Here is a 26085-nt window from a genome sequence, read left to right as displayed (position 1 = left end):
TTTTAATATTTTGAATTATTTAAATAAAAGTTATATCTATACTATATTGTAGCATTTGATTTAATGCATTTTATATTATTTAAGGAAAAAACATATATTGTTCAATAATTTGAAGAAATTAAACGGTTCAACTGATATTTATAAAACTTTATCGAACTGGAAATTTTTAATTTTAGAAGAATAGTATAAAATGTTATATATGAAGAAATATTAGAGTCATAATGAAAAAAACTTAAAAACGGTTTAGATAATGATATAAATACAATTTTTCTTTCGAATTCTTGAAAAAAATCATGAATATCAATAATAAGTCTTAAAAATATATAATTTATTTTTATGTTACAACCATGATTGATAACCGGTTGCGTAAAAAATAGATATGGATTGTTTGTGAGTGATAATGTGAGCCATTTATTTATTACATAATTTTAATTTTTGAATAATTATAAATGCATGTTATTTAAGTAATCAATTACCTCACTAGATGTTAAATAATGATTATACATGTACATAAATCAGATATTTAGCATATAAATAATTGAAATTATCATAATTTACTAAAAGATGTAACATACAATAATTTACATGGTAACACACACATACATATAACTTAATTTTACTTTGTTAACAACATTATAAATAAAAAACTAACAGTTTGCTATACATACATGCGTTGAATTTCAAAAAATAATATTTTTCATTAAAATCAATTTTAATATTAACAATAATATAAATTTTACATTATTGTATATTATGATTGCAGGTCATTCTGACTTCAGTTATGCATTTTTTATCTTTTTAAACTGAGTAAGTTAATTGTAAGTTAGTTGTGAACTCGGTAATAATATAGAGCAGTACATATAGTTTATTTAAATAAAATTCAAGATTTTGGTGAACTCTGTATTCAACATATATGTTAATTTGTAGTTTTTTATTTGTAAACATACTAACGGCATTCTACAGATTAAGTTTAATCATTTCGTTTTAAATGTACACTTACTACCTTGTTTATATTCATTCATTAAATATAAAATAACGGGTAAGAAAAATATAATATAATAATAGTTGAGGGGATATTCACTCTAAAAGTGAGGAAGTATTCGAAACTCCTAATGTTATAGAGGGGGACATGAAGCTTGTTGGAGAGAAATTTTATCTCCATTTTTTCAAAATTTGAAATAAGGATATTGTTGGAGTTGCTCTACAAACATTATAATTGCATAATGTATAAAAAAACTAAAGAAAAAGACCCGTGCCTCGCACGGGTTATTATGCTAGTATTATATAATAGGAGAATAAGGGGATAATTTGATGAGATTAAAAAGTCTCGTTGAAAAGACTAAAATATCCCTATTTTTAATATTTATATAAAAAATATGGTTGGTGGGAAACGAACCCAAGTTATTTCATTCAACTATACAACTTCTTACTGCTACACCATATTGTCACATTTGCTTTTTATCATACACATAATATGTAAGTGTGCTAAATGAATATTTTATTTAACTTTAAAGATACTTACTTGAATTCCACAAAAAAAGGATAGTTAGTTGAATATTTGTACAGTTAATTTTACAGAATTGAATTCCAAATATAAAATTAGGCATAGTACATAAATGGATTATTATCTTATTTATTAACCATTTTTTAGTTTGAAAATATATCTCATATATTTTTAACATATTTTTTTATTATAAAAAGTAATTAAAATGTACATATATAATTTTTTTTAAATATTAAAAATAGAATCGCTTATATATAAATAATCTATATTGGTATTACATATTTAGATATGTTTTAATTATAATGAGTCAATGCATTTTAAAACTTGGCCTATTGTTCAAAAAATACTCGGAATTTGATTACATGACCCGGCCGAAAAACATCGTCACATTCTAAGTTTAGTAAATTTAAATTACAAGCTCGACGAGAATATCTTACCAATAATGTGAAATTTTTTAATATCTTATGTTAATATAAATTAATGTGTTTGAGGTCTTTATAGGATAAGTCAATTGATTATTTATAATAAAATTACTAACTTCACTGGTAACGCATAATTATTTTTGGGATTCGTCCCAATTTTAAGAATATTTGAAATTTGAAATGAGATCTTACTAGATTTGTTAAAACTACGATGATATATTAAATCGATTTATTTTTCATTTTTCACTTTAAAAAAACTAACTTTTTAAAAAGAATTTTTTTTGATCATCAATATTCATTGATCAAGATAATATTGTACAAATATTTTGGATTGTTTTAATATTTTGAATTATTCAAATAAAAGTTATATATATATACTATATTGTAGCATTTGATTTAATGCATTTTATATTATTTAAGGAAAAAACATATATTGTTCAATAATTTGAAGGAATTAACCAGTTCAACTGATATTTGTAAAACTTTATCGAACTGAAATTTTTTAATTTTAGAAGAATAGTATAAAATGTTATATATGAAAAAATATTAGAGTCGTAATGAAAGAAACTTAAAAACGGTTTAAATAACGATATAAATACAATTTTTCTTTCGAATTCTTGAAAAAAAATCATGAATATAAATAATAAGTCTTAAAAATATATAATTCATTTTTATGTTACAACCATGATTGATACCCGGTTGCGTAAAAAATAGATATGGATTGTTTGTCAGTGATAATGTGAATGTCATATATAAATTATAGCAATTTATTTATTACATAATTTTAATTTTTGAATAATTATAAATGCATGTTATTTAAGTAATCAATTACCTCACTAGATGTTACTCCCTCCGTCCCAACCAATTATTTACGTTTGGTTTGGGCACGGAGGTCAAGAAATATGTATAAAGTAGTAAAAAAGAGAAAGAAAAGTGGGTGAAGTGGTAGGATCCATTGATTTTTAATGTATAAAAGAGAGACAGTGGAGTAAAAATAGTGTGAAAAGGAAGAAAAAGTGGGAAAGTGGTGGGACCCATTGACTATTTGTGGTAAGTTTTGAAATGTAAAGAATTGGATGAGACATCCTAAAAAAGGAAAGTGTAAAAAAATGGTTGGGACAGAGGGAGTAATAATGATTATACATGTATATAAATCAGATATTTAGCATATAAATAATTGAAATCATCATAATTTATTAAGAGATGTAACATACAATAATTTTCATGCTAACACACACATACATATAACTTAATTTTACTTTGTTAACAGCGGTGTAAATAAAAACTAACAGTTTGCCATACATACATGCGTTGAATTTCAAAAACTAATATTTTTCATTAAAATCGACTTTAATATTAACAATAATGTAAATTTTACATTATTGTATATTATGATTGTAGGTCATTCTGACTTCAGTTATGCATTTTTTATCTTTTTAAACTGAGTAAATTAATTGTAAGTTAGTAGTGAACTCGGTAATAATATAGAGCAGTACATATAGTTTATTTAAATAAAATTCAAGATTTTGGTCAACTCTATATTCAACATATATGTTAATTTGTAGTTTTTTATTTGTAAACATACTAACGACATTCTACATATTAAGTTTAATTGTTTCGTTTTAAACGTACACTTACTACCATGTTTATATTCATTCATTAAATATAAAATAACGGGTAAGAAAAATATAATATAATAATAGTTGAGGGGATATTCACTCTAAAAGTGAGGAAGCATTCGAAGCTCTTAATGTTATAGAGGGGGACATGGAGCTTGTTGGAGAGAAATTTTATCTCCATTTTTTCAAAAATTTGAAAGAGCCTATATAAGGATATTGTTGGAATTGCTTTACAAATATTATGATTGCATGATGTATAAAAAAACTCTAGAAAATAACCCGTGCCTCGCACGGGTTATTATGCTAGTTAAGGGGTGAAAAGGGAACAATACCGGTAAAAAAAGAAAGATATCTCGCCTTCTCCTCCAAAGGGCATATTAGACATTTGAAGTGGTGAAAAAGGGGACAGTAAGAAAAATGATAACGGCAGTTAAAACTTAGAAGTAGTAAAATATAGTCTACTATTGTGTCCAAGTACAAAGAGCAATCTCCGTTGCCTCACGCACAAAAACCCACAAGAAAAAAACTTCCGACACAGTTTGTTCTCCTCAATTATACTTACATACATATATGTTGTATCTATCATTTTCCCCAATTGGGTTCTTCTCGGATCAACCCTATCTTCCATTTTAATGTATAAGCAACCATTAATTGCAGAATGTGAGTTTTTTTCACTGTTGATTTTACCTTTCAGCTCAATTCTTGATTTTTTGTTGTTTAAAGTTTTGATTTTTATACTTTTTTGCTACTGATTGTTTGTTTGTGTAATTTTATACTCAATTGTCTTGTGCAATTTTGTTAATTACTGCTTGTTTAATTTATTTGGTCTATGCCCATTTTGATTTTGAGTTTGATGAGCATAAATTGTATGTGGTAATTGAGAATGAAGACAAAATGTTATTATATGTTTATCAAGATTTGCCTTTTTTTGCCCTTGAATTGAAGGACATGCATTCGAGAATGTGATCTGTTTATCTTAGCTTGTAATTTCTATTGATGTATAGTTTTATTGTGGGCTCATTTTGTTTGGTTTGATGCATGCATTGAGAAATTTATTTTGTTTGACCTAGAAAGGTTAAATTTGGTTAAGGTGCAAATGATGAGGGATGATTATGGAGTGTGGGCGGATTGTAGACAGACGGGCCTTTACGAGGTTTATCTATTTCAGTTCTGTGTCTGTGTGTGGTAGTGTGAGTTTTCTGTCTGTAGTGATTTCAAGTTAAGATATCTGACCTAACTAGTAACATGTAACCTCATACGTAAGTCAATAAATAGTGTTGTACGTGGTCAATCAATGGTTGTGTTGTTATTTCTTTTTGTGTATGAAAAGGCCAGTGTTTCAAATCCGCAAGTGCTTATCAAAACAATTTAATGCACTGCATATTTTACATCTAGACTCTTTTTATGGATCTACAATGTCAGTAATTCTGACGAAAATTAATTTTCTGAATGTTCTTGCATAAAGCATCCACTCTTTATGAAAATTGATGGTAAAATTGATAGTAACCAGTTCTTACCATATAGATGTCTTAGTTTATTCTGTAGGCTTTTTGACTGAAAAAAAACTATACAACTAAAGATTTCAAAATTTGGCGTTTCTTCTTCAGCGACATGCATTAAATGAGATAAGAAAACTTTGTAGGGTTCTGGGGTTCGTTAATTTTGTATCCACTAGAAACTATTCATTTCCTTTTTAAAATGCAACTAATAAGTATGAAAAAGCTGTAGCTGAATATACTGATCATAATAGATACGTTATGAAAATATTATTTAAACCTACTTTTGTAATATCCATCCTTTACTTTCTTTACCATGAAGTTTTACTGAATTAGTCGTATCTTGTGTGGGTCCTATACAACTGTCATAGAGAACACCTAGGCCTAGTAGTTTTTCTCTCTACTGAACTTTATCAGCTATGCTAATTGCAGAAGTTTCTAGGTAACAACAGTAAACTGACTAAGAGATGTATAACAAAGTGGAGGCTCTGCGAGAAAAAGCTGAGGCGGAAAAGTTGATAGCAGGCAATGATTATGTGGGTGCAAGGGAAAAATTATTGAAGGCAAAACAACTTTTTCCACCACTGGATCATATCAATGCTATGCTGACTGTTTGCGATATACTCTCGGCTTCTAAAAATAGAGTTCCGGGATATGAAACTGATTATTATTGGGTTCTTAATATTATGCCCGCAGCCTCGTCCATTGATTTGAAACAGCAGTATGATAAACTCCTAAATCTGCTGCAACCTATCAAGGGCAAGTTCTCTGGTGCTGCGCTGGCTCTTAAGTTCGTGGATGAGGCGTACTCCGTGCTTTCTGACAGGGTAAAGCGTTTAATATTTGACTCAAAGCGAGCATGTAGTTGGGATGAGCTTGAATCATTTGTTAACCCCTCACCATCAGAACCATGTTTGCATGACGAGGCAGGCGTTAATGCTCAAATTCCTTTAGTACATTCTTCTGCTCAAGGTTGCACTGTGCAAAATGCAGCAGGTGTATCAATGCATGCGCAGGAAGAGAGGGCTGACGATTTGGGACATATGCTTGAAGCTACTGGTTATAGTAATAAACAATATGCTGTGGTTAGTTCTCAAGACTCCAGTGTAGTTTCCTCTGATTTGAACTCTGAAGGGAATACAAGGGAAGACATGGACTTGTCAATTGATGATCTGAACTCCTCACTTGGGCCACCACCTAGGACAAGCAATTCTTCTTGGTCTAAGAAGGATGTTGTATATAAAAAACCGGATCAAGACTTCTTCAACTTTGAGGTCAATAAAACTGTGGAGAGCTTTAAAATAGGGCAAATATGGGCTGTTTATTATCACTTGGAAAACGATCAAAACTATCTATATGCACAAATTAATGCCATTTCAAAATCTGAGGTTCGTTTTACTTGGTTAAAACCAGTTCCTATTACCTTACATGAAAGAAGATGGTGCGATGCAGGTTTGCCTGTTGCTTGTGGATCTTTCTGCCTGGATCTGGATTCGAGTGAACAGATAATAAGCAATCCACTTGTATTTTCCTGTATGTGTTCGTGGGTTCCGGGAGTGACAGAAGAACAATTTGAAATTTACCCGAAAATGGGTGAAGTATGGGCACTTTATGAAGACTGGGACCTTGATGACTGGTCGTATAATCCTGAAAAGTTCAGGGGATGCAAATTTAAGTTTATTGAGATCCTTTCAGATTTTTCAAAAATTTTAGGAGGTGAAGCTGCTTGTTTGTCGAAAGTGGATGGCTTTAAGAACATCTTTCACAGAGAAAGCGAAGATGGGAATCCATTGATATTTGACATATCCCCAAGAAATCTATACATGTTATCTCACAAGGTGCCGGCATTTAAATTTACTGGTGGAGAGATCGATGGAGTTGTTAGTGGCATGATTGAGCTTGACGAGTTGGCCCTGTCGTACAATAAGATACAAGATAATGCTTGTCAGTTGATGATAAGGGAAGGAAATATTGAAAACTCTGATTTTAAAAAGCCTATGCAACCGCTTCCTCCTGTGATGCGAAGCTCACAATGCACCACACTCGGACCCAAATGGTCCGTAAATGACTTTTCTACAGGTCAAGTCTGGGCTGCATATTATGGGGAAGATCTGATGCCGCGTAGATATGCTCGATTAAATAGTGTGGTCTCAGAGGATGAAGTAAGTGTTACATTCTTAGAACCTCAGCTTGACTGTAGTTACGATTTTAATTTGAAGAAGGTGATGGTGCCCGTTGTCTGTGGGACATTTCAAGCCAAAGAAACCAATGTAAATTTGAATATATCACAATTGTCCCATCAAGTTAGGTGTCAAATGAGCACAATGAGGCCTTTATACAAGATTTACCCGATGAAGGGTGAGGTTTGGGCTATGTATCAAAATTGGAGTTGCAAGTGGGGCCCTGGTGATTATGAAAATTACAAGTGTTGGATTGTAGAGGTTCTGTCAGATTTTTCTACAGATGAAAGAATGGTGGTAGTTAAATTGGGCGAGGTAAAGGGTTGTCTTACTTTCTTCCAGAGGACTCAACGTGATGGGTTTGACATGTCTCGTGTAGTTTTAAAGACCGATATACTTAGCTTCTCTCACCAAATTCCTGCTTTCAGAGTTCCGGGAATCGGACGATACGGCATACCTGAAAATTCTTGGCATTTGGAGCCAAATGTGTTACCGCCTCCTTTCCGTAAATGAATCCGGTCCTTGACATTGTACTCTGTACTCAGTAGCCTTAGTTTTAAAAGTACATCGGAATTTTGCCGATTCAGCGGCCTTTGTTTTCTTTCTTTGTTTAATTTGTGTTACTTTGCATTAGCTTCCTTTGACAGCTAATGTAAAGGACACTAGAAATAAATCTGACATGAACTGAGCTATCTTAGACATAGTGTAGACGTGTAGTGGAGGGTGTCTGGATACAATGTGTCCACAATTGAAGAATGTTGTGTATTGGATTACTTTTCAAATTTCCAGACTACTAATTTGAGCTTACAATCAGTTTGGTTTTGAACACACAAATCACGAAACACTTCTGGGCTATATGATTGTTTTAGATAATTGTTTCGTGACTTCTACTGCACGTTTTGCACAACATTTTGCGTTGGTCACAAAATTTAAAATATGAGGAGCTTTTTTTTCTCCTAAGTCATGTGTAGAAAGTAAAATGTACAACTTACAGGACAAAATCTAAATCCAATATGTAAAAATAATGCCCCAATTTAAAGTTGGTTTCCCACGCCCGCCATTGGCCACCATTAGCTAGGATGGAAATGGTTTATACTTTATAAATGTTGTTATAATTTATAAATTTGTGAAAACAATATTAACTCAATATTTCAACTTTTTGTATGAACAAACATTAGTACAGTACTTCCCTTTTGATGTATGAATGAGCAGCGTAGACAAACATTTCTGTTTTTCTGTAAGACCAAGCAGCAACAGTTTTAAACATTGTTCCAACAGTTTTGAACAATATATTTGTTTCTATAATATTCTCTAATAATTATCCTCCCCAAAAAGATTATAAGAACTATAATATATTTTCCTCATACAGTATTGCAATAATTTAAGCGAGTAAAACAAGTGTTTAGAAATGTGTTTGGTGGGAAACTAATCTAGAGTTCTAATTTTTCTCAAATACATATCAAGCTTTTACATTTTTTCTATTTACTTTTGAATTACATTTAAATAATCAAAAGAAATGTGAAAAGTAAATCATGGACAATATCATCTTTTAATTAATACATATTGCACCAATTATAATTTATACCTCATAAAAATTTGAAGTTATCCTTAAACTGGGTGAATCAAGTGCTTGTTCTCCAGGATAGACTAATTTGTCCTCAAGAAATGTACCATACTCTTTATCAATATATTCATTTTCTTTACATATATAAATAGGTTTCCCCACGCTTGCACAGTAAGTATTACATGAATTAGATGATAGTTTATATAAATTGATTACTACATAGAATTGTGTAGTTTCCGTTTTTCCTGATTACAGAACTAATTATAAGCTAATCACGTTAAATCAAAGGTGGTTAAGCAAAACATAAAACATGTCAAAGCATCCAAAAAAAACTTTTATCTACATTTCATTAAACAACAAAATATATAAACATCATAGAACATATCCAAGTGAACATTACAATATCAAAAGTAACTGCAGCCTTTTACAACACTGACTTAAAGAACATGTACTGATCCAAGAGGGAAGCTCCACAACGGCAGACTTGACAGTTCGAATTGTGGCTCAAAGTGAAAGCCCAGCAAAAAGTAGCTCCAGTTCCTCATCTTGAGATGTTGTTCTCTGGCGAAAGTAAATAATAATTAACGAGGATTTAATATGCAAACCATTAAACATTTTAAACATGATTTCTCAGGTATTAAAATATAAGCACAGACAACTTGCATATAATTTTCAATTCATTAAAAATCTGGCAAGGTGTTCAGGAATCAGTTTCCTCAAATACCACAAGTAATTGATACTTCTGCTGCTAAAAATTACAAGTATTGAAAGTATAAGGGATGGCTTTGCTCGGGGTGGGGGACGGGGACACTTGCAAACGCTGACCCTTACACACACTTGAGAGTGAACTTCGTTGCACTTAAATCACCCTCGTGAACTCTTCAATTATGTATACATCCAAAATGTTTCATCTACAGATTCTGATCCTCCTCCCCATAGACAAGTCATGTCTTAAGCTTGACCCACCGCTGGGAAGCTTTTTTATAGGTGTACTCATAATAGTAGAATATGTATGTGTAGCCTTCAGAAGATGCCTAAAAAGCACTTGTTTCTAATGAATAAAATGTCCGCATCCTAATTAGGTGAATCAGGGTCCAAATCTCATCACTGTGCAATTTCATTTTGCGCATACAAAATAATAAAAATATGTCCGCGACAGCACTACTAACCTCCGATTATAGCTTAAAAATGCTCATGGCCTAATGGATGGGGGGTTACCCACTAGTCAGGTGGTCGTGAGTAAAGGATACGTTAAAGATTTAATCACAGATCAAAACAGATTAACTCAATAATTTAGCTAATAAAAATACTAATGATAAGTAGTATATAAAAAATTATATCACAATAATCTAATAATTTGAAAAAAAGAAGCTAAAAACATAACTTGGGAACAAGGATTTTAAAAAAGAAGTAAACAAGTTGCAATACCAAAGTGCTTACTGACCATTAGCAAAACTCATCCTTTGACCTGCCCAAGTATAAATCCTAGTAACCACGCTTTAAGCTTTTACTAAAAACATTAAAGCAGGAACATCTAAACCTTTGTCAAACTTTTATCCCAGATTCCGACTATCCATCCGACCTAGACACATCTTTGACAAAAAGTACCATATAACCTAAATCCAAATCTGAGGGGGACCTCTGGACACCCTAGTCCTGTCCCTGGTGATAGATCAAGACATCAAGTGGTAGTAAAGTAAGGGATTTGTACCCATGTCATGTACTTGTGTGTTTATTTTTTGGAATTATCACTGAATTACAAGTAATGATCTTACTCAGGCAAACCGGACAGCAAAGTAGTGAACATTCAGTACTCGAAACATTCTAAATTTTGCAAATTTATTTATATTACAATACTCGAAACATGATTTCGGGTTTTTGACATATATCCGAAACATTTGAAGAATAAAAGCAAGTATTAGCCAGTCAGAATGAGCATAATAAATACTAGAACTAGCTATTATAAACTTAGTATTTACTAGCAAATAGAGTACCTGAACGGACAGAAGCTGCATAATTTTTCCAAGTACACGTGAACGATGTACAACATATGTGCTAGTCGAAGGTAGTTGGTTAAGTCGCCTCATTTCTTCATTAACTGCAGCCTTCTTCTCTTCAAATCCCAATTGCTTATATCCATCATTGTTCCGAGAAGTAGACACTTGCTTGTTGTCATTGAGGGTACTACTAGGATTAAACTGATTAACTTGTTCCATTCTGGCAGCACTATCGAGACCCTAAAATATATCAAAATTCAACAGAAAATACTGTAAAGTGTCAAAGACTTTGAGAGCAAAGGAAACTCCAAGACCCTACTCTACTTGCGGGAACACTCGATATGTTTAAACTGGTTTATTTTGGTTCACAGCAAGCATTTTATAACTTGCAAACACGTATCAGATCATTCCCAAGTACATTGCTTTCAGGTTTGAAGCAATATGTTCAATACATGATTCCTATTACTTTATTAAATTGGAAAAAAAGGAAAAAATAACAAAAATAACACTTTTTTTAAAGTCTGTGACAAGAATACCACTTTTTCAAGTATATGGCCAAAAATACCACTCTAATAAGCATTTCTAAGTTGGGTATCACTAATACGCATTTAACAAACGAGTAATTTGTATAAAAAATGTTTAAAAAAAAGAAAAAAAAATATATAACTCCCTTTGACTTTTGGTGATACACATTTCAGAAATGCGTCTTTTGTTTTGTTTTTGTTTTTTTCATTTTTTTTTAATTTTTTTACCTAATACCCAGTTCTCAAATGCGTATTAGAGTTACCCATTTTACAAATGCGTATTAGATGGGTATTTTTGGCCATATACTTAAAAAAGTGGTATTATTGTTACACTTTTAAAAAAAAGGTATTTTTGGTCATTGGCCAAAAAAAGCAACACACATTTTTTCAAAGGCATTTTTAATTCAGTATACCTATCACAACTTCAAGTATTTAATAATTAGAAACGACTTGATCAATTATTCAGAAAAAAAAGACTTAATCAACCACATAATAAAATACAAGAGTAATCAAACAAAAGTAAAGAAAATGAAGTTTTGCGAAGAATATAAGCATACGACAACAAACACAAACATGTATGTATATATAGATAGTTGCAGTAGATGAAATTAAAATAATCTCATACCTTGATCGATTTATTAGATTCGCCCTGCAGGTTTTGATTGTATTTGGGGGGGTTTTGAGGTGTCTGTCTATTCCATTAAGCACAGAATTGAATAAATCGCAACATCATAATTATTTCTTTAAAGAAACTCGCAACACAATTATTATTAAATATTAAATTAAGGGAAAAGAAAATATAAAGAGCACACTATAATATTTTTCTATTAATGCACCTCAAATTCACAATATTTAAATATTAAATTAAAATTCAATTTTACGGATGTAAATATCATGTAGAAATAAGTAAGTATACTAATTTTTAAATAATTTTGTTATTTGAATCTATTATTTTATAATAAAAAATAATCATTTTAATCTCTACCATTAACATTATATAAAAAAATAGAATTATTATAAAAATCAATTAGTACGAAACTTTTTTAACAATAATATTTTGACTTAATTTTCACATCATTACGATTAAAAAGTATAAAAACCTTCGATACATATCATTTTAGGCATGACTAAAAGTTTTCTATTATGCCCTTTGGCAACTCCAAACCTATTATTAATTAACTAAAACAAATATATATTTAAAAAATATATGCATTCACAAATTTAAACATGCGTACCTATGTTCACAAATTAAAATGTGAAAAAGGTCACATCACGTCATTCGGTAAAAATTTTAAAAATAGATTAGAATTACCTAGCACTATTTTATGGAGTTTAGTAAAATAAAAGAATATATATAATATATAATATATGTTTTAAAAATAAAAAAGAATTTATTAAATACTAAATTACATATAGTTCAAATTGTAATAAATCCCTCTCACGTAAAATTATGAATTTATTAACCCAAAAAACTGGTTTCTTGAAACCCTACCAAAACTTCTTATGTAATACTTAACTATACTATAAAAGGCTCGATACTTCTAAGTATGTTGCCTAATTTAGGTGAGTACAATTTTTTTTAATATAAATACACGAGAAGTATTGTCATAAATATATAATTTATTTTAAAAAAAATAATTGTGCCATAAAAATTACACTAGGTACTCTCGTAAATACGTGCATAGGGTTTTTTCTCTACTATAAATTATAAAATATTAATATTGTTTTGTTGAAATTTAGGTAATATAAATTTGAGAAAATTGCAGTTTGCGCTCCTTAATTTTGGCCAAAATTTAAAATTGTATACTTATTTTGATAAATTATATATTGCATCTCTTATATTTGAAACTCGTTTCATATTTCACCCATTTTATAATTTTTCGTGAAATATGACCATTATTTAAAGTTGGTATATTAGAGTTTGAACGGTAAAAAATGTGTATATACATATTGTGGGCATGTTTAATCAGTTTTTAGCCCCGATAGTTGTCTTTTTCACCAAATTTTAACTTTTTTCTTGAATAATCATGATGGAGAGGTGTAATTGTCGTCCATGGAAATGGGCGATTGAAAGAATAGCTTGGACGAATGCAAATCATGGTCGTCGAATATGTTATGTCTGTAATTTTTTTGAAGTGGGTGGAACCCCTACTACGTAATCGTGTTTAAGCCATTATTCCGGGATTACTTAAACAAATTAATGTTTTAGAAGTTATGAACATGGAGTTATCGCAGTAAGTGGAGATGTCACAACAAAATGAGGTGTATTCGGAAATGGAGGTAAATAATCGAAGATCTAGATACTTTCATTGTGGTCGAGCTTTGATCTTACTCATTGTGACTTGGTTCTACTTGAATTATATGTATTATGTTAGAGTAATGAAATTGCAGAAATGTAATATTGAATTTTCGAATTGTGCAAGTATTAAATTTTTGTATTATCAGTGATTATTGGAATAAATGTCTTGATTTTGCAAAGAACGATGATAGTCTAGTCTATGTGTTATTAAATGATCGACCACAAAATGCAAAAACTAAGAACATGTTCACCGTAAATAAAATAGAGCTTTATATAATCATACATTGACAAACATTAAATAAAAGTCATGGTTCAAATACATAGATAAATATACCTATTTATCTATAATTTTGCTCTTAATCTATAGGTAATTAGGGTGATTGATGTTGGGTAAATCGATTAAGATGTATAACTGTTTTTTAATTATGTAAGTATTAAAATATCACTGTTGATAAATGTTAACAGTCATATTTTACGGAAAAATATAAGTTGGATGCAACGTGAAATGAATTTTAAAGATAAGTGATGTGATCTGCAATCTATCAAAACAAGTATACAATTTTGAATTTTGACCAAAGTTAAGAGGTGCATATTACCCACAATTAGGAGGTATTACGATATTTATCTAATTATTACGTTAGTCTTCATATTTATTAGTAATAAAAATATTGATAAATTTATACAAGTTGTTTGAAATTTTCAAGAACAAGGTTCTAAAAATCCAAGAAAAATATTTAAAAGGTTGCATTTCTTAGAAATAAAACCATGACATAGTTATTTGATGTTGTGCGGCTACGAAATTCTTGACTCAATTCCATGCAGACTTATCCCACAATTTGAGAATGCATCACAAGGAGGAAAAAACTCTGTTGTGTGCTAAACACTTGGTGCTAAAAGAAATAACAAAGATCACAAGTAGAAGAGAGCCCTCTGGAATCATAGAGAATAATGACTAGCGGAAGCATATATTCTGAATATTCTCTAGACCAGGCCAGACATTGAAAGACTTTTAGGCCATATCATCCAGTTGCATCTTGCCTAAATTCATAACTTATCTGCAATTTTCGTCAAAGCACCTGCAATCTTATCAAGAGCTGCAACCAGGTTTTCGTTGTGGCACCTCTGCTGCTCCCTGTCCAACTGATTATTCACATTTTGGGCCTCTAGGTGTGCATTAAAAGTGCTAGCATTTCTTTCTAAAACTTTAACCAGTCGATCTTCCAGATTGCTATCACAAGCCTCAACCCCTGACATTCTTCTCCGCTTGCACCCCTCTGGAGAATGGAATTCCTTCCAATGACATGAGCCTGGCTGCTGTTCTTTTGTAGTGCCTGAGTATTACAATTATTTAATACGATCCCTCTGGTGGAAAAATTCGGATCTTTTCATTTGAAACATAACCAGTGCATAGGCTTTAAGCCTCCATCGAATATCAGAATATGAATGATCATTATGGTTCTTGTTCGATTTACTGACATTGTTTAGTAATTTGGTTATTGTAGTACAGCATGTAGGTTAATCTCTAAGTTGTACAAGGAGGGAAATCCATAATTTTTCAAAATTTCTTGCTGAAGGGCAAGACCAAAAATCAATAGTAATATATGGAAGCAAGTTACTGTTACCTTGAATGTAGTAGGGCTGACTGACTGGTCCATATTTTCTCTCTGCTTATCAGTGCAAAAATAATAGCATTATAAGATTGAAGGATTTTGAACAACAAAACGTAGTTAGGAAAGCATCTATTTCACATGCCATATAGTTACATGAATTTCCATTTTATGATCCAGAAAATGTTATGCAACCTTCGGTTCAAGTCCCACAAACACACACACTCAAGATTTGTATGATGATAATCAACATAAGACAAGCCCCATATAGTTACAATGTAGCATTTAGGCCAGTTGTTGGCTGACCGTTATACACTTATACTGTAGCAATGTTTTGTTATAAGATACAGTCTACATTTCACATAGTGCTAGTTGCAAGTTGCAGCTCTTTGGGTGATAAATGCTAAGTATGAGCTCATTTTATACTGTGCACCAATGTTTCTTAATTAATTTCATGTCCTTATTCTTGTCATATTAGATTTACGGTATGCTCAAAGAAAACTTGCTTCTGCTAAAACTTTAATGTTACTTTAGTGATCAGTGTGATGTACATCAAGTGTTCTGTTCTTGCGCTAACTTTTACCATGTTTAAACTTATTCAATGCATGTTGTTGTTTTCCCTCTTAATGTCATTTACCTAAAAATATATAAATGAAGGTGAAAAGGGGTACCTGATATAGGTTTGGGAGAAGGAATTCTCTTTGCTTGATCATCCGCAGAAAGTCTTTCCTTTCCAGGGCTCCCATCAGTCTCCATCTGTCCCAACTCTTCAGACTCTGAAAATAGGCCATCCTCTGCTGTTGCATGCCGAGCACTATCAAACACCGGCTCAGCGTTTTCCTCCACCTCTTCCGCTTCCTCTGCTACCACTGCTTCTGCCTCATCATTGTTCTTTGCGTCTGCAGTTATAGTCACCAGTGCCAATTGGTATGCTGCTGCCGTATATGCCTTCCCATCCAAAACATCGTAGACCTCGTTATCAAAGTAACCAGGCAATTTCTTGTCTTTTCTTATATCATTCCTCATCACCCAATAAGAATCCAATTCCTGTGACTCCCATGCTTTTATTTTCTTAAAGTCACCAACAAGATTGCTCCATCTTTTCCTACACTGAACAGGTCCTCTATTCACTCCATGCTTCTTGCAGTACGATGAGACCGAGTCCCACTTTGGTTCAAGTTGGTCGGAACCAAAAACTGAACTCGATCGACGCCCCTTCCTATCTCGGTTTTCTGCAGCCTTCTTCCCTTCTATCAGAATCAGAGTCTCTTGCCTAGTCCATCGAGGATGTCTAGCTGTTTTATTCTTCTCCTCAACTACATCAACTTTAGTTTGTTGCCCTTCAACCACCTTAGCTACTGGAGTTTCAACATTTTGTTGCGTATCAACAGGTACTAATGCCATTAAAAAAGGTAGCCTATTAGAACAACACAATTTAGTACAGACAATGGTGTTCTTTACAAAGTCTTGTGTCTGTCATATAATCTTTATGTTCTAATGAAGGGTCAACTAAGGACACTAATAGGCCAAATTATGAAGTAAATCCCTTGTTTTTGTATTTACTAGTAATGGACTACCTAAATTAAGGCACTCCATTTCTCTTAATTTAGCAAAATCTCTCATAATCTCCTAGTCTTCTCATTCTCTAATTTCAATAATTCTTGAAATGCAAGGTTAATTATACCAGATTACCCTTAAATGGAAGCATTGGATAAGTGCCTTAAAGTGTACATTTTGTATCCTAGTATGCAAAATTGCAAGAAGGTAACGGCAAACAGAGATATAAAAGAAATTTGATATATATGCCAATAGCAGAATTGAGATCTTGGGAATTATGCTTTTACTATATCAGTTTTGATTAGAAGGCAGAAGTGCTTAAAGTTGATAGTTGTCAAAACTTGTACTAGGATTGTGTTCGACACAAAATGTTATTTGTAAAAATCAAGAGAAAAAAAGTACTAAATTTTACTACTAGATTAGCATTAGTAGAGAACGACCTAGGCTTTGGCAATTTCTGTAAATCTTATTTTGTAGTACGAGGTAGTAGCCTAGTAATACTAAAGTAAGTGATAACTTATTTCCAAGGGTATAATAGAGTTGAGGTTATGTAACTTAGATTTAAAATATGTTTTTAATTAACATTTTATTTTATATATATTGAGTTCATTCATTTATCTCTTCTATATATAATATAGAGAGAACATGGTAATAATATACATGAGATTAAAAAATATCACTGAATTGACTAATTTATCCCTATACATGAGATTAAAAAGTCTCATTGAAATAACTAATTTATCCCTGTACTTTAAATTTAAATGAAATGACTAATTTATCCTTGTACTTTAAATTTAAATAAAAAAGATTTTTAAGAATTGAACCCAAGTCTTTACATTCACAAGTACATCAACTTACCACTACACCACATTATTATTTAAGTTTTTTATCATAAGTAATATGTGACTCTTGTAAATAGCGACAATTTATTTAACTTTAAATATGATTACTAAAATATTTGTAGAATTAGTTTTGAACAATTGAATTTGAGATTTAAAGTTAAGCATAGTACATAAATGGATCATTCCCTTATTTATTAAACAATTTTTAATTTGAAAAGTATGTCTCATACATTTTTAATATATATTTTTTAATAAAAAAATAAATTGTACATATAATTAATTTTTTTATATGTTGAAAAGATATACACTTATATAAATAATATATATAATTCGATTTATTTCGAATTCAAAATTAGAACTTGCCCCATTTTTAAAAAATACTCAAAATTTGACTAAATGACCCGCCCGTAAATACCACGCATTACCTAGGTTTAATTTAAATTACGAGTTCGACTAGAAAATCTTATCAACAAAGAAAAATTTTGTGATATCTTATGTTGGTAAAAATTAATATATTTGAAGTCTTTATAAAATCAAGTCAATTGATAATATGTATTAAAATTACTAGCTTTAAAATCAGAATTTTACCCATTTTAAAAAAAATACTAGAAATTTGACTACATGACCCAACCTAAAATACATCATAACTATCTAGGGTTTAATAGATTTAAATTACAATCTCGACGAGAATATCTTACCAATAAGGATAAATTTTATAATATCTTATATTAATAAAAATTAATATTTTTGAGATTTTTATACGATCAAGTCAATTGATATTATGTATCAAAATTACTAACTGACTGGTTTTACATTATTACATCTGGAATTTGACCCAATATTTAAATATATTCATAATTTGACATGAGATGTCACAAGCTCCGTTAAAACTACGAAAATATATTAAATCGATTTTTTTATTAATGGTTCACTTAAAAAAATAGGTTTAAAATATTATTCAATGATGGTGAATTTATAAAGAGGTGCTCCTAAAATCCTATTTTTTTCATTCTCTTTGGAAAAATTAAATTAGAACTATAAAGTAAAATTAATATTTTTTTATTAACATGTTATTTGAAATATGGTAAGACATTTGATGATTCTTCATAAAAATAAGTTTATTTATTGCATTATTTAATTAAAGATATATTTATATTCAAATATTTGTAAGATAAATCCTAAATTATATAGTATTCAATTTGATATGGTTATTATAAGTAATCATATACATAAAGTCCCTATTTTTTGTGGAGTTCTGGAGTTCAAAATCCTAACTTTGTATTACAATTCAATCTAATGGTTCAGGTTTTATGTTTCTAATAATTTAAAAACTAAAACAATAAACTACATGATATAAACGTATGTTATGATGTTATATCTTTAATGTTCAGCAAGTTGAATATTTACGTGTTCTACAACGTGAATACGAATGTTCTTCAAACTGATCATGTTATATAAATCATATGTTCTGCAATGTTCAACTTGTCAAATATATAATATTTGCAAGATATTTATTAAAATAGTAATATTTTTCAGAACATGATTCACATTTAATACGTTTTACAAAAAAATATATAATATTTTACTTACAGAATATATACGGACTCCCGTACTCAACTACAAACAAGAACTCAATAAAACTTAACTCATATATATATATATGAAACTTGAAATATTATTAAATTCAATAATTTGGGAAAAAATATATTTAAAATTAACAATAATAAATTTACAAAAAAAATATTTAGTGTTGGAAAATATTGTACAACTATTTTTGAATTATTTGAAAAAAGGTTAAAACTATAATGTATTGTACTATATGATTTAATCCATGTTATGATATCTAAATAAAAAATTAATATTAGTCGATATTTTGAAAAGATTAACAAGTTCAACTACTATTTAAAAAAAATCATCAAATTGAAAATATTTAATTTTAGAAAAATAATATACAATGTTATCAAGTTACTATAAAAAGAAATATTATAATCATAAATGAAAGAAACTTCAAAATGATTTGAATGATGATATTAGTACAAATTTATCCGAGGATTCTTGAAAAAAACTTCTCAGTAGTTAGTCTTTACGATATATGAATTATTTTTATGTCACATCCATGACTAATGCTCTGTTGAGTAAAAATAGATATTGTTTGATTGTTAGTGTTATTTCGACTATAATGTATAAATAATTGTAATTTATTTATTATATAATTAAAAAATTTAAATAATCATAAATACATGTTATTTGAGTAATTTACTGAATAACAATTATATATATACATGACCAAGATATCTAACATACAAATAAATGAGACTAACATAATTTACTCGAAAATATAATAAATAATAATTTACATACATACACACACATGTGACTTTATCTTTACCAATATTAAAAGATTCAATTTTAAAGACGTATTTCAGAGTTATTGATATTTATAATAGAAGAAAATAACAAAATTCTTTTATATTCTGAATATAAGAATGATCAATTAAATCTAAGTTTTTTTCAATGTGTTAAAAACTAAATAGATTATGTCAATTTTAATTTATGAATTGATAATTATCTGACATCTTATAAAATTAACTTTGTATAATATAGAAGATTAAAAGTTAAGTATACAGCCGAGATCAACTTTAGTTAATGAATTAAGACATTAGAAATGATATTAAATCAACAAACGTTGAACTAAAAAAATAACATTTTTCTTTAAAAATAAACTTATATTAATTGTAGTGTAAATTCTACTTTGTTGAATATTACGATTGCTGACCACTTAATTATGCATTACTAATCCTTTTAAATTAAGTAAGGTAATTGTAAATTAGTAATGGTTTTAGTAATAAAATATCTCATTACTCCAGGTTTATTTGACCAAAACTCAAAAAATTTACCCGACTCTGCAATATAAATATATGTTAATTTTAGTTTCTTTTTATAAACATTTTGACAATATTTGATGGATTAACTTCAATCTTTTTTTTACACGTACATTGACTACCCTTCTTGTATTCATTTACACGACACAACCAAGAAAATACGTATTATGATTAATGAGATATATTAAAAATGTTATAAACGTTATTATTGTTTTAAATTAAAATCATACACATTGATAGATACTGAACTTGTATTTGATATATTTTAGACGTCATACAATATTTATCAATAAGAAAACGATCAAGAATTTTACTTATATAATTGTATGATGTACAAAAAAAATCTAGAAAATGACCTGTGCCTCGCACGGGTTATTATGCTAGTTTTATATTAAACACAAACATCAGATATATTAAATAGATGTTGTGCAAGACATGCATGTACAATAACAAGACTAAGTCAAATTGACAATCCTTAGTAAGTTGTATTATAATCTTAGTTTGCATTTTGTATTGTAATATTTAAAGTCTGTAAAAGTGTCAAAGAGCAGACCAGAGTCTTTTTCTTCAAACAATATCAAGCCTAAGATTTCTATCTGGAAGAAGATCATGCCTCAGAAGAATTATGAAGAAGTTTGGAGTTGAATAAATCTGTTTTGAGAAAAATGTTCAAAGTCAAGATTTCTACAAGTCACAGATTTAGTGTTATAGAGAAGTCATTCGAGAACTCCATAATGACTTATAGAGAAGTTAGGAAAGCTACTAGAGAACTCAGAGATATCGACAAGCCAAATTGAATACATGAAGGTTGAAGATATCGACAAGTCATTTCTTCACTAGAGAACTCAGAGTTATCGACAAGTCAAATTTCACTAGAGAACTCTGAGTTATCGACAAGTCAAATATCACTAGAGAACTCTAAGATATCGACAAGCCAAATATCACTAGAGAACTCTGAGATATTGACAAGTCAAATATCACTAGAGAACTCTGAGTTATCGACAAGTCAATTAGTCATTAGAGAACTCAGAGATATCTATAAGCCAAAGTGAAGACATGAAGTGAAGAGATCTCGACAAGCTAAATTCTATTATAGAGAACTCGGAGACCTCTATAAGTTAAAGCAACTATAGAGTAATGAGAGATCACGATAAGCCAATATACTTATCGAGATGTCAAGTTCTCTATATATCAAACTAGAGATATCGAGGTAAAACTCAAAGTACAAAATGCAGACCAGTTCAATATCCAAAATTAACAATCAACAAATAATCCACTCAGTTGGATTGACAAGTCTACAAAAGGCAGCTTGAGGCGTGCAAGATCAAGGGTGAAGATTAACTGACAAAGGAAGATTAAATTTAACACAATATGCAAAGATATGCTAAGCCATGGAAGATATGCTTTTCCTAAAATGGAATGATTAGTGACAGTTTACTAAAGTGAATAACATCTCTTATTATACACTGTGTAAACCGGTAGTTAACTATCATATAAAGTTAACACTGGTTCTTTGTTAGAAGTAACAATTCAGATAAGAAAAATCTTGTATTCTCTCAAGGAAGAAGCTAAGCTCTTTAACAACAAAGAGCCTAGAAATTTTGTAGCAAAACATTCTTAATTTTAATATAAAATTTAGTGAGTTTTGAAAGATATGTGTTCACTGTTATTGCTTGTTTAATGTCACTATTAACATATCTCACTGCAAGATTTAATTTACTTTGTTCACAACTATAAAACTTCAATAAAAGCATAAAAACACAAAAACACATTCACCCCCCCTGTGTGTAATTCATTATCTAATAAGTGGTATCAGAGCAAAATCTGAAATCAAACAGATTCAAGATCTTGGAAGAATGAATACACAGAAAATCAGTAGCATCAAAATTCCTACTTTTGATAAAACTAACTACACTCTATGAAAAAAGAAAATGTTGCTATTTATCAGGATGGCCAATCCATTAAATATTCAGATTCTTAAAAATGGGCCTTTCACTCCTGTGGTTAGAGTTGAGGAATCTACAGATGGAGACATGGTCATCCCAGCTCATTATGCTCCCAAAGATCCTTCTAAGTACACTGAGCCTGAGAAAGAAAAAGTTTCCCTGGATAGTGGCTTGCAGTTAATATTGATAGAGTCACTTGATAATGTAATGTACAATAACATTATCAACTGTGACACTGCTAAACAGATCTGGGAAAAGATTGAAATACTCTATGAAGGAACTAAGGAAGTTAGATCTAATCAAAAGAGGATACTGATTTCATAGTATGAGGGTTTCATGGCTAAGCCAAAAGAAAGTATCACTGATGTGTTTGAAAGGTTCAACAAGCTGATAAATGACTTGCAGCTGCATGACAAATACTATGAAGCTGAAGAAGTGAACTTGGAGTTTTTGCTTAAACTCCCTGACCATTTGGAACAGAAAATTTCAGCAATCAGAGAAGGGAGAGACTTAAGCAGAATAACTCTGGAAGTTCTATATGGAATCTTAAACACATGTGAATTAGAGATGATTCAAAGGAAATCATTAAGAGTTGGTCAAAGGCATGTTGTAGATGGTTCAAGTGCTCTAATTGTCAATGAAAGCCAGACCTCTAATGATGAGCCAAGATCCTAGACTCCAGTTGCCTCAGCAAGTGAGCAAAGAAACAATGATTCACAGGAACAAGTCATATTGGAATTGGAAGAAGATGAGTTATACACCCTGGATGAACTTGATGAGCTTGATCAGTAAATGGCCTATCTGGCAAGAAAGTTCTCTAACATTAAAGTAAAGAAGCCAAGATTCTTCAAGGGTAAAGGACAATCATTCAACAAAGACAGCAGCTGGAAAGGAAAGGGGAAGTACACATCCGATAGCAAAAATGGTTACAAAGATGGATCTGTTGACAGATCAAAGATAAGGTGCTATAACTGTGATGAGCTAGGCCATTTTGCTAAAGAATGCATGAAACCCAAGAAAGCAAAGAAATACAAAGCTTATCTTGAACTGGAAGCAAAGTATGAAGCTCTTCTGAAGAAACAACAAAGCAGAGCTTATATTGTAGAGGGAAATAACTGGGATGATTCTGATAATGATGAAGATGAGGAAGTTGGAAATTATGCACTAATGGCCTTGGAGCAAGGAGAGTCATCCTCATCAAAATCACATGTACCAACTCTTACCACCATTGATTTAAATGTGAGTCAATATAAGGAAACTGTAGAAAAGATGAGCATTTTCACATTCATACAAGTATGGTTGCTGCTAATGAAGAGGTTAGAAGACTAAAATAAATAAATGAGAAACTTGAAAATGAGAAACAAGAAACTGAGTTGTTATTGGTAGAGCTTGAAGCTGTGAAACAAGAAAATGCATATCTAAAGAACAAGCTCAAGTGTGCAAGTGAAATTGAAGCAGTGCTAAGGGAGAAGCTGGAAAAAAATGAAGTCAAGTTAAAGTCCTTCAAGAATGCATCTAAGTTGGTTGGACAATACCATGAGAAGAACAAGCCATGTGCAAATATTGTTGTTGGTCTTGACTATGATGCCTTGAACAACAAGAAGAAAGATATAGGTTACAAAGGAAAAACAACAGAAAATGAAAATGTTCCAGCTATGCTGAAAAAGGTTGTTTCACCTATGTTCAAGGCATGTGAAGTTAACTTCAGTGAAGAAGAGTTGATTATAAAGCAAGAAATTGCTGATGAAGACAATGAGAAGAAAAATGCAGAAGCAACTCAATCTTCCAAAGCTGAAGAGAAGCTCATGGGCAACTAAGGTTCCAAGACACCTGTCAAAGAAACAAAAGCTGCAGATGCAATTACCTAGCTAAACAAAAATTACCTAGCTTTAATTGATGCTAACCAAGCCCCTGACAGTTTCAATGGGTTTGTGGAATTCTAGTATGAATCTTACATTGCAGGAGTTTTAACTGCTAACCCAGTCATGTACTTGGATGTTCTGTATGAGTTTTGGACAACAATTGTGGTAAGGACTGTTATGAATGACAACTCTGTATCTTTGGTGGTAACTTGCACAATTGGAGGCCAACAGATAGAGTTCAATGAACAAGATGTGAATATAGCTTTGGGTCTACCAACTGCAAACTTAGTGGAGGTGCCAACCCAGGATGAACTGACTGAGTTCATGGATTTCATCAACTATGGTGGAAGAATCAACCTGTCAAGGTTGAACATAACAAACTTAAGGAAGAAATGGTCCTTTATATTTGATTATGTAGTGAGGACCTTCACATGCAGGAAGACAGGGTATGATAACATTTCAAGTATGGTGCAGCAGCTGGTGTACTCAATAGCCCACAACAGACACTTGAATGTTGGTCTATTGATCCTGGAAGAACTTGCAACCAGGCTAACAATGCCCCAGTCTGCTAGAGGTAAGGAAATATTCTTTTCGAGATTTAGAATGTCTACTTTAAATCATAAAGTAACAGATATACATTTGTTGAATGGTATAGATAGCACTAAAATAAGCAATTGTAAGCAAGTGCACAAAATAATATTTGGTTCACTTACTACAAATAACAAGGTAAATGTAAGTCTGAAAATCACTCCATTTATGATGGCGAGGTTTAGGACTTACCCTTACCCGTTGCCTGACATGAGATCAAATGTACAAGCTAGTACAACTATGGTTCCTGCACCTGTGGAAGCACAAATACAAGAAAATCAACAGGGACCTTCCCAAGCTGAAACCATTACTTCTCAACCATTAGCAGCTAGGAAACCAACCACCTCATCTTCTCAAAAGGATGAGGTGAGTAAAAAGAAGAGAAATGAGATAACTTTAACTATTATGAATGAGAGTGGTGAGGAACAAACAGAAGCTGAGTCACCATTGGTCAAGAGAACAAAAAAGAGTAAATAATCTGAGCTGACCACTCAAACCACCTCTGTATCCTCCCAAAAGGATGCAGTTGTAAAAATGGAGCCTAAACAGACTCTAGAAACAACCTCTCAACAGGGTGTTTCTATTGAAAAGAGCATTCTCCCCAATGCACCCTGTACAGAGTTTGCACATCCAACACTTGAACAAATTCAAGTATATGGTAGGAGAAATAAGGATGGCGCACACAGTGAGAGCACATCTATTGAAGCTCCATCATCCATTCAGGGGGAGCTGCCAACACTCACTTCTGAACAACAACTCTCAATCTCACAAATTTCTTCTTTACATACAACACTTGAATCCATTCCTCAAGTGCAAGCTAAATCAAGTAACTTGGCTCAAGAAACCTTGCTCACCACCCAGACACCACAATCAGATTGTGAGAGACTACTAGCTGGGGTAGATCTTAATGACACCATTAAAACCATGGGGGATTCATTAGTTTTTACTGAAGACCCCATGAATGTTACAAATGCACCTTCATGTGTAAATCAGCCTTCACAGGCTGTTAGGTTTGAGGTTAGTACTCCTGAGGGGGAGCTATCTAAATCCTTTTCAATTCAATTGGAGGTTCCTATTCCAGGAACAACTCCCCTCAAAACCCTGACTGAGATTGCCTTGACAATTGAAGCTGGGAGTACAATTGCCAATGACCCTGCTATGGGAGAGGCAAGTTTATCACATTCATGTGACAGTGC

General features: G+C 31.2%; 3 protein-coding genes across 5 annotated transcripts; 1 reads left to right on the top strand and 2 right to left on the bottom strand.

Annotated features, from left to right (window-relative positions):
- The first annotated feature begins 4028 nt into the window (after positions 1–4028).
- LOC141687182 (uncharacterized) lies at positions 4029–8034 on the top strand. 3 transcript variants are annotated; one of them, XM_074492372.1, is made up of 2 exons: positions 4029–4205; positions 5494–8034. In XM_074492372.1, exon 2 carries the CDS (start codon positions 5509–5511, stop codon positions 7732–7734), a length of 2226 nt encoding a protein of 741 aa, XP_074348473.1. In that variant the 5' UTR covers positions 4029–4205; positions 5494–5508; the 3' UTR covers positions 7735–8034. The 3 variants fall into 3 exon arrangements, with proteins under 3 accessions (XP_074348473.1, XP_074348471.1, XP_074348470.1); XM_074492370.1 differs by having other exon boundaries at positions 5484–8034; XM_074492369.1 differs by having other exon boundaries at positions 5474–8034.
- A 1072-nt stretch (positions 8035–9106) lies between these two features.
- On the bottom strand, positions 9107–12079 carry LOC141684522 (uncharacterized). Its single transcript, XM_074489540.1, has 3 exons — positions 11932–12079; positions 10780–11022; positions 9107–9346 (listed from the first exon to the last, which is right to left on the bottom strand). The coding sequence occupies exons 2-3, from the start codon at positions 10999–11001 to the stop codon at positions 9290–9292; spliced, it is 279 nt and encodes a 92-aa protein (XP_074345641.1). The 5' UTR covers positions 11002–11022; positions 11932–12079; the 3' UTR covers positions 9107–9289.
- Positions 12080–14363: 2284 nt separating this feature from the next.
- LOC141687240 (trihelix transcription factor ASR3-like) lies at positions 14364–16752 on the bottom strand. The gene is made up of 3 exons (XM_074492450.1): positions 15884–16752; positions 15228–15269; positions 14364–14936 (listed from the first exon to the last, which is right to left on the bottom strand). The coding sequence occupies exons 1-3, from the start codon at positions 16614–16616 to the stop codon at positions 14650–14652; spliced, it is 1062 nt and encodes a 353-aa protein (XP_074348551.1). The 5' UTR covers positions 16617–16752; the 3' UTR covers positions 14364–14649.
- Positions 16753–26085: the final 9333 nt, after the last annotated feature.

This window comes from Apium graveolens, chromosome 9 (genome assembly GCF_009905375.1).
Source record: "Apium graveolens cultivar Ventura chromosome 9, ASM990537v1, whole genome shotgun sequence".
NCBI lineage: Eukaryota > Viridiplantae > Streptophyta > Magnoliopsida > Apiales > Apiaceae > Apium > Apium graveolens.
Note: the sequence above shows the minus strand (reverse complement) of the source record. Positions and strands in the feature narration are given on the sequence as shown.

Excerpts from the sequence above, each read along its gene's own strand:
- LOC141687182 (XM_074492372.1), top strand. The coding sequence starts at position 5,509 with ATGTATAACAAAGTGGAGGCTCTGCGAGAAAAAGCTGAGGCGGAAAAG.
- LOC141684522 (XM_074489540.1), bottom strand. The coding sequence starts at position 11,001 with ATGGAACAAGTTAATCAGTTTAATCCTAGTAGTACCCTCAATGACAAC. Across the intron at positions 9,347-10,779 it reads TGCAGCTTCTGTCCGTTCAG|AGAACAACATCTCAAGATGA; the intron begins GTACTCTATTTG and ends TACTTTCGCCAG.
- LOC141687240 (XM_074492450.1), bottom strand. The coding sequence starts at position 16,616 with ATGGCATTAGTACCTGTTGATACGCAACAAAATGTTGAAACTCCAGTA. Across the intron at positions 15,270-15,883 it reads TTCTCCCAAACCTATATCAG|AGAGAAAATATGGACCAGTC; the intron begins GTACCCCTTTTC and ends ACTGATAAGCAG. Across the intron at positions 14,937-15,227 it reads TCAGCCCTACTACATTCAAG|GCACTACAAAAGAACAGCAG; the intron begins GTAACAGTAACT and ends TGTAATACTCAG.